This window comes from Globicephala melas, chromosome 3 (genome assembly GCF_963455315.2).
Source record: "Globicephala melas chromosome 3, mGloMel1.2, whole genome shotgun sequence".
Classification (NCBI taxonomy): Eukaryota; Metazoa; Chordata; class Mammalia; order Artiodactyla; family Delphinidae; genus Globicephala; species Globicephala melas.
Window position 1 is genome coordinate 166,470 of NC_083316.1, and position 9,089 is coordinate 175,558.

At 59.0% G+C, this 9,089-nt stretch overlaps 1 protein-coding gene across 2 annotated transcripts in view; it reads left to right on the top strand.

Annotated features, from left to right (window-relative positions):
* Positions 1–5,319, top strand: part of AHRR (aryl hydrocarbon receptor repressor) — a 64,089-nt gene extending 58,770 nt beyond the window's left edge. For both annotated transcript variants that reach the window (XM_030856487.3, XM_070045122.1), the window contains 3 exons: positions 463–524; positions 756–900; positions 1,320–5,319. In XM_030856487.3, coding sequence (XP_030712347.2) covers positions 463–524; positions 756–900; positions 1,320–2,313 — 1,201 coding nt within the window. In that variant the 3' untranslated portion in view covers positions 2,314–5,319. The remainder of the gene's footprint in view (positions 1–462; positions 525–755; positions 901–1,319) is intronic.
* The last annotated feature ends 3,770 nt before the right edge of the window (positions 5,320–9,089 follow it).

Consider the following 9,089-nt stretch of genomic DNA (forward strand, 5'->3'; position numbering starts at 1 on the left):
GCCTTAGGATCTAAGATTACAAGATCTGTGAGACGTGTGTGTGTGTGAGTGTGTGTGTGTGTGTGTGTGTGTGTACACACTCCCCTGGGGCGATGGCTCAGTATCACTAACTTAGTACTCATGATGACTTTGTAAACTACCGCAAATAACTACTGCAAATCAGAGGAATCTGTATTTCCATTCTGACCACGCAGAAGAAAACAAATGCACTGAAAGTCATCTTAGGCGTATGTCTGCTTTCTGAAGGAAATTCATTAGTGCTTCATTGGCCTGAAAGGTGATGAGAATTGGAATTTTCAGCAAACCTGTAACTGGGAAAAGGCTTTACAATCTATACAGGCTTAAAAAGTGTGAGTCATTGTATCTTCTGCTCTTGGGTGTGACGACAACACGGGTCGTGTTGTCATTTCTGCCCTCACACACGTTTCATCTGCGTGTTTTGCTGTTTCCTGTCCTTCGCAGAGCAAAAGCTGCCGCAAGTCTCTGTGAACCAGAACTGCACGGAAAACCCAGTTACTTAGCAGGTACTGGTTAAATTCTCCACCTCGTCTTTTTGGAATGGGTAGAATGACCGTGCCCCTGGAGACATGCTGCGTTCTGTGGCGATGCAGCCTGGAGGGCTGGGCGGGAGGACGGAGGGTGCCCGGCGCCTCGGGCGTCGCGGGGAAGCCATGCGTCATGCGTGGCCGGCGCTGAGGATGAGGCCTCGCCCAGCCCAGGCGCGGCTCACCCCCCCCTTTTCTGAATCCTGGCAGGGAGGGGCAGCGGAGGAAACGGCCTGTCTGTGTTCAGGAGGCCCGCAGACGCCTGCCACTGGGGCCGGCTGGCAACCCGGGGCCCCTGCCTGTGCCTGCGGGGCGGCCACGACCTCCTCCACCCCCACCCCGAGGGGGCCGCAGGGTAAGTGGCTGAGGCACGGCGTCGGCGGCCTTGACCACGGGGCTGACCCTCTCTCAGTGGGATGTGGGGATGCACAGAGGGTGCCCACACCCACTCCTCACCCTGGAGGGGTCGTCATCACTCACGTGGGGACCACGGCCGTGGCTCTGCCCATGGTTTGGACCCCCGGGTGACGCCTGGCCTCCGTGCTCACCTTTGCTCAGAAACCCTCTTCCCTCCCAGGCCCCACCTGCCCTCGCCTCTGGGTGCGGGGGAGGCCATGGGAAGGCCCGTTCAGGAGGGGCGGAGGCTGGCCCACTGTCACAGTGCCACAGGCAGCGCAGAGCAGCCCCGGCAGGTGGCTGGCACCATCGTGATGCAGGGCCTCCCCTTGGGCCCCCGCTACCCCTGCTCTGTCTGACGGGCGTCTCTTCCCGCAGGGATGGGCGAGGAGAGGAACTGGGGGGGTTGCCGAGGGGCCCCTCCTGCCCAAGGGAGCGGAGGGACGTCCCCCCGTACAGCTGCCACCTCGAGGCACAGGGACCCTCGAAGCACCTGAACTGGACGCCGGGGAGACACGGTCAGGACGGCGGCACCAAGCTGAAGCTGGAGCCCGGCAAGGGTGACCCATTCCCCGCCGCGCAGGCCCGTGGCGCCTGCCTGCCCTACCCGGGCACCCAGGGCACTGTCCGCGCCGTCAGGAGCTCACCTGGCTCTCACCAGCCAAAGCCTCCCCCCGGGCCCTGCGCCAGCCGGACCAGCACAGGCTTGCGGGACGGCCACCAGGGCCAGGCTCCCCTACCCACCAGCTGCCCCTTCCCTCAGGGGAGCCTGGAGGACGGGCTTCCTCGGCCAGGAGGGCAGCGTCTCCCCACGGGGTGCTATCCCACCGAGGACAAGCTTCGAGGCATCCCAATGCCCCCGGGAGCCCCGTGTAACCCCATGTTGTCACTCGATGTGCCCATCAAGATGGAGAGCGAATCCGGGTCCGAGGATGCGGCGGATGGCTACTGTGTGTCCCCGAGCCAGGCGTGGCTGGGGGCCAGCGACGTGGCCAAGAGACAGCTGGTCACTTTCCCTACCAGGATGCACCTGAAGATGGAGCCGGACTCCAGGCACCCCCTCTACAGCCCACCCCTGGGGCCCGGCCTGCTGGGGCCCCACCCCAGGCCCGGCAGGGAGCTGGCCCCGTTGCACCCCGCACACTGCGCCTGCCTGGAGCCTCCACCCCGCCTCTGTGCTGGGGGCCACCAACCCCCCAGCCTGGGCTGTGACTGCCAGGCTCCCGGGCCTGTGCCTGTAGTCAAGCTTGAGCCCCTGGACTCGCCCCCGTGGGCCGCTCACGGCCAGGGCGGGGCGCCCGGCATGCTCCCCAGGAGCACCTTGGCGACACGGATGCCACCCAGAGACCCCGAGTGCGCGTTCCTGCCGTAGAGCAGGCGTCTGCAAAGGCTGACGTCCGTCCCTCGGCCGGCCGGGATGGCAGCGCAGGGGCAGAGACTTTCCTGAGGGAGGCGCGTGCAATAGCAGACCCTGTGTCTCGTCCAAAGCCACTGAGGCTCTTAAATGCAGAGCGGCCTCACGTCTGCTCAAGTGTGATAGTACTGCCCTCTAAGGGGACACGGTTTCTCAGAAAGAGGCCGGAGTGAGCTGGGCCGCCTGGCCGGGCAGCGCTCGGCGCTCCGAGAGTTGCAGCAAGCGGGGGCGGGCGGCCGGCGGCCTGGCCTGACCGCAGCCCCCAGCGCCCCCCCTTCCCGGCTTCCCCGACGCCGCCTCCGGCGAGTGGACCTCGGGGAGCAGCCTCAACCTGGGGGTCCCACTGCCGAGACAGCAAGTTGGGAATCAAGCCTGTTGAGCGGCAGGTGACCACTTGCCCGATCCTGGGCGGAGTCCAGAAGTTCCAGGCGGAAGAGGCTGTCAGCACCGGGCCGGCAGTTCACCACGACGACGTGCGTGTGCCTGAGGCGCTGGCGCAGGCTGAGGCCGGCCCGGGGGAGGATTGGCCTGATCCCACCCTGTTCCTCCTTCCGCGAGCGTCTTGGTGTTGTCAGGGGGCCGCTGAAGGTGGTTCTTGCTCATCTGCCTCTCACCGCATCACGCAACCTAGTTTACAGGGTCTGGATTGGCAAGTCTAGAGAAGTACAAGATGTAGGGAGAGGAACGAGTTAGTCCAGTTGTCCAGCTGCCTTGCTGAGTCTCTAGAGGTTTTTAAATGAGACGCCAATCACCATCCTAGGAGGAGCTATTAGAGACGAGACAGACAGGTGATGCTTTACAAAAACGAAAACATTGTGGGGACTTCGCTGGCGGTCCAGTGGTTACGACTCCGTGCTTCAAACGCAGGGGCGCAGGTTTGCTCCCTGGTCGGGGAACCGAGATCCTACATGCTGTGCGGTGCAGCCAAAAAGAAAAAAGAAAAAGGAAAAACTGTGAAGGTAACACATTCTGAACGCAGGAAATTAGGGTGCAAAGAATAAATCGGAAAGTGCAGGTCACCTGCAATCACCAGGGGTGGCTCGTGGCTCAGGGCGAAGTTCACCGTGCCTTCCGGGGTGACCCCACGCCACGGGTGCAGTTAGTACGGGACACAACACCAGGGGGCAACATCACCACCGAGCAGGGAGCTGGTCGGAGACCCCCCCTGTGCTGTGGTTGGAGACCCTCCTTACGGATGTGACCACCTGCCCCGGGAGGCTCGGGACGGGCAGGGGCCCCTTGCAGCCCCGCCACGTTCAGCGGGGGGTCTTTTTGTCCGGCATCTGTGGCTTTGGGGTGTCACTGTTCAGCTCCTGAGTTAATGCTGAAGCTGTTTGCTAAATGCTTCGTCACCCTGTCAGACTCGGGACTGGGCTGGCGGGACTGGGTCTTCTGACCCTTAGGCAGCTAGCTGCCTGCTTCGTGGAGGGGCTTCCCCTGGGGGGCGTGGTGGGAGCTGAAGGTCTCTCCCTGGACTGACAGAGGTTACTCGTTGGAGCCCAGGGTTGGGAGTCATCAATTTGTGGCCTCCTGGGATCCCCGAGCCCTGCCCAGCAGCCTGCTCATCTCTGCCCAGCCCCCGGGGGCCTTGCAAAAGTGACATCGGTGCTGTGCTGTCCCCCCCTCCCTCGCCAGAGTCTCCCCCTCCCCGTCACAGTGGCAGCCGGGCTGCCTGTCGGGACCACCTGCTTCCCACCCTCGCCCCCCGCTGGGTTAGCATCCCTCTCTACTTAGTTCTCACGCTGAGCCCAGCACACCTGATAGATTTCATCCCTAAGACAAGGGGTGGAATATCGGAAACTTCCTCCTTCCTTTCTATTCACGCCAAGTGCCCAGCTCCTCGCGGGCTGCCCTGCACCGTCTCTCAAAAGTAACTGTCAGCCTCTCTGGAGCTCCCTCTGTGCAATGTCACCCTCGGCACAGGAGTGGGTCCTGGGATGCACCGGGGCACCCCTCAGTGTGACGCCTGCCCTTCCCGTCTCAGGGTACAGCAGACAGGTGCGCTGCACGCGCGTAACACGTAAGTGGGAAAACCCTGGACCGAAAAGATGGAATTGAGAGACACCATTGCATGTTTGCACGCTGTAGCCGGATCCTAGTGTAACCAAAAAAGAGCTGCAGGCTGAAGGACATTCAGCTGTCCCCGCCCATGAGGGCCACGGTGCCCCAACTTTTCAGATGCACCCACTCTCCCGGGACCAACTGCACCAAATTGGTCCCGGTTGGTGGGCAGACAAGTCACGCGTTGCCGATGCAGAACTCAGCCTCTGGGCGTCAGCGCTGCAGGTCTTGCGTTCTGGAGAGGCCATCATGCTCGGGGCCCAGGTCCTGACGTGCTAGGTCGGTGGGAACAAAACGCCTCTCGGGGCTTCCCTGGTGGCGCAGTGCTTGAGAGTCCGCCTGCCGATGCAGGGGACGCGGGTTCGTGCCCCGGTCTGGGAAGATCCCACAAGCCGCGGAGCGGGTGGGCCTGTGAGCCATGGCCGCTGTGCCTGCGCGTCCGGAGCCTGTGCTCTGCAACGGGAGAGGCCACAGCAGTGAGAGGCCCACGTACCGCGAAAGAAAAAAACAAAGACAAAAACGTCCCTCAGTCAGCACCTTTGTGATTTTCCAACCATGCCCCTGCTGAAAAATCGTGTGGGGAAGGTGAGGATGGAATGTAGAAGGTCAGGTGTGGCCAGTCCTGCTTTAAAATGTCATTACAGTGCTAATTACGGGCTTGTATTTTCTGTTGCCTGTAGCTTTTGTCTATATAGCTGAAAAATATTAAAATCAAATATGATGTAGGAATGGGGTGGAAGGGAGGAGATAAACACAAATTATATTTTATATTTTTGCAGTTTCTACTGGATGAAAAAAGTTTTCAATATCTAGACTGACTTGTTGAATTTTTAAAAATGGATACACTATAATATAACTATTTGTACTGTTTTCTCAGTGCCTTTAGAAAGCTTTCAAATACATTTCCGATACTGTGGTTTGTATTAAATTTGCAATATTGATGTAAAATAAATCATACATGTTAGTACACGTTTACTGTAAGTGGAAACGTCTACTTGAGTTTCCAAATTTATTTCCTTTAAAGCGTGTGTAGGCGAATTTATATTATGAGACTGTCCTTCACCACCAGATCCGAGGCGGTAATGAAAGCACAAGTGGACCCGGGGCCAAAGGAGGAGCGCCGGTGGCCGCTTTCGCAGCGCTCCCTCCCTTTCCCGCCCGTCACTGAGGGTTGAGGGGGACCATCCCAGGTGTCTTTAGGACACCCCAGACTCAAGCTCTCCTGCGAGGAGCAGACGCCTGGCCCCGTGTCATGTGTGTGGTGGCGTCGGCCCCGCCCCGCCCAGGACCTGGTGACAGGTGTGTGTGGGCAGGGCTGGGAGGTCACCAGGGCCCAGGCGGAGACTCCTCCCAAGCCCAGGGAGCCGTGTTTTCATTTCCTTTGTTTGGCCAAGGAGCACCCCCAAACTGCACCAGCGTCAAGTGCCCCGTACAGAGCTTGGATCTGCCCCTGCTGCAGCAGTCGCGCCCTGGCCAGGCCCCCTTCCTGCAATCTGCAGGCCACCACCCCCGTCTCTACTCTGTGACTCCCTGTCCCTCCTGGGGAGACCAGGCCAACCTGCCCCCGCCAGCTGGGTATAAGCCAGCTGCTCCCCGTCCCAGGAGGCCACCTGCCCAGCTTGCCGTCCCCCACCCCCTCCCCCCATCTGTGATCTTCAGACTCACGGCCTTGAGACCTGGGGCTGGACAACACTCATGTTCACGCCGTCACGTGACTCCCACCACTGAGCCTGCTGCTGCGGTGGATTTGCGGGTGGTTCCCAGACTTCTACGTGCCCAGCAGCTGTCCCCCCACCCCCGCCCAGTGCGCCTCTGCGGGACCGAGGACACACCCGAGGGTGCTCATGGCTCACACCTCGCCAGGGTGGGGTCGCCAGGGGCTGCCCAGGCGTCCTGCAAAGGTGTCCTGCCACGGGCAGCTGTCACAGCCCGTTCGGGCCGCTGGAACGAAGATCCCAGAGGCTGGGTGTCTTATCAACGACAGACGCGGATTCCTCACGGCTCTGGAGGCTGCAGGCCTGAGGCCTGGCTGCGGTGGCGGTGGGGTCTGGCGCAGGCCAGCTTCCGGGTTGCTGACTGCTCGCTGTGTCCCCGCTGGTGGGAGGGGCGCGGGAGCTTTGTGAGGTCTCTCTGAAGGGGACTGGTCCCATTCTCATGGCCTAGTCACCCCCCCAAGGCCCGCCTCCTAACACCATCACCTTGGGGGGCGGTTTAGCATGTGAGATCTGGGGAGACACAGCATTCAGCCCGTAGCAGCAGCCCACCGGCGCCCACTGGGGTCTCACCTCCCCACCGATCTGGTACCGTCAGACGTTTCAGCTCCGTCTCTCTGAGGGGCGAGGTGGCAGCGGGTGGTTTTATGTGCATTTCCCTCCCTCCTGCACTCAGCTGGTTGTTGAGCCCCTGCTGAAGACCAGGCCCTGTGACAGCGCCGGGGACATATTAGGGAAGAAAAGATGCAGAACTCATGCTGCTGACATCCCTGTACACGTGGACTGGGGACAGGGTGCAGAGAAGCGACCAATAAGTCCTGTGATGCATGGGGAGGCGGTGGGTACTGTGCAGATGGGTCAGCTGGCGTCCTGTAGCCCAGGTGGCAGTTCTGTGGGCCAGGCAGACTTCGAGCCAAGACTTGACAGGAACAGAACAGTGTCCAGGGTAGGGGTGGAGGAGCCTTACGGGCTGGAGCGAGAGGGTGGGATGAGGTCAGGCAGGGGCAGCGGGTCACAGGCAGGTCTGAGGGAGGGGAGCACGGCAGGGCTTCCGGTGAAAGCGACCCTGAGCCGCGGTTTGGAGGCCGCGTCGGCTGCAGGGCAGGAGAGGGGCCCCACGGCCACCCTAAGGACCATGACAGTGCCGGGAGGCAGCCCCACCCTGGTTTCTTCCCTGGTGCGCTGGCTGCTCCTCTACTGTCTGTCCTGCACTTGTTTGCCGTTTTTGGTGAATTGTGGGTGTCATTTTAAAATCAAGATAGTAGTGCTTCGTCAAAGATTTTCTCTCAGTCTATGGCTTGTCTTCTAAGAATTAAAAAAAAAATACAAGGGTTTAAAATCTTAGCATGGCAAACTATCTTCTCCTTTATGGTTTATGTGTTTTGTACCTTAAGAAAATGACTCTCTCTGACCGTGCCTTCGATATAAAGCTCATTTTGTCTGGTATTAATATTGCCACACCAGCTTTCTCGGGCCTGGACTAGCCGGCGTGCAAACCTCCTCCACACCTAACCATCCTGTTCCTTTATGTTCTAGATATTTTTCTCATAAATAGCTGGTTGGTTTAAAATCCATTTTACTCGTGTTCTTTTTTCCTTTTTCCCGGCTGCGTGGGGTCTTCGTTGCTGCGCGCGGGCTTTCTCTAGTTGCGGCGAGCGGGGGCTACTCTTCGTTGCGGTACGCGGGCTTCTCGTTGCGGTGGCTTCTAGGTCCGTGGGCTACAGTAGTTGTGGCTCATGTGCTCTAGAGGGCAGGCTCAGTAGTTGTGGTGCATGGGCTCAGTAGTTGTGGCACGCGGGCTCAGTAGTTGTGGCACGTGGGCTTAGTTGCTCCTTGGCATGTGGGATCTTCCCAGAGCAGGGCTCGAACCCGTGTCCCCTGCACTGGCAGGCGGATTCTTAACCGCTGCACCACCAGGGAAGCCCCACTTGCTTGTGTTCTGATAACTGATATATCTGAACATATCTGTACTCCTTACTTTGTGTTTCTAGTTACATATGATCCTTTGGCTTTTCTCTTCCTAGTGTCCCTGTGGGATTGCTTGCACTTTCTCTTCATATTTAACAAAGTCTAAGCTAGAGCTTATCAGACCTCTGTTCTCTCAGGACGCTTTAGAAGCAAACCACCTGGCTCCCTTCTTTACTCCTGCCAAGGTTGGAGGGCCTCCCTAAAAACGCTCCTGGTTTGCTTCTGCTGAGCAGTGAGTTTCAGTGAGAGCTTCTAGGATGAGGAGGACACCAAACCCAAGTGAAGCGCAGGCCCCTAGCTATGTGTTCTTGGGGGGCCTTTCCTGACCCAGGGATCCCAGTACCTGGGAAGTATGGCTTTTTCGGGTTTTGTCGTTTGTTTTCCCTGGTCCACTCTTGCACTGAGGATGATCAAACTGCCTTTATAGTTAGAATTTGAAACATAATTTTAACTTTTGTTTACATTCTTCATTTCTCAGCTTGGTGCTATATTTTCATAAATTACTAGGTGCAGATGACATAATAGAGGGATCAGCCATCAGAGTCAGTACGGTGCTTAAGTCCTGGCCCTTGGAACGTGATCCGCTAGTCAGCTGACTGGTAATTTCTGGGGTACGTGGCCACAGCAACTGGGGGCTCACACAGCTCCACCTTCCTGCCCCCGTGTGCCTGTGTGTGCTCACGTGGGTGTGGTGTGTGTGTGTACGTTTATGGCGTGTGTGCGTGGCGTGTGCGTATGTGTGTGGCATGTCTGTATGTGGTATGTGTCTGCGGTGTGTGTCTGCTGTGTGTGCTGTGTCTATACGGGTGGTGCGTGTCTTTGGGTGTGGTGTGCAAATGTTTGGTGTGTCTACACGTGCGTGTCTGTGGCGTGTGCCTGTGGTATGTGTTTACGTGCGTGCGGTGTGTGTGCGCTCGCGCCCTCCCGCGCCGCGCCGCATCCCCGCTCTGCTCCCTCCTGGTCGCGCGGTCTCCACCAATCTGGGCGGCACCC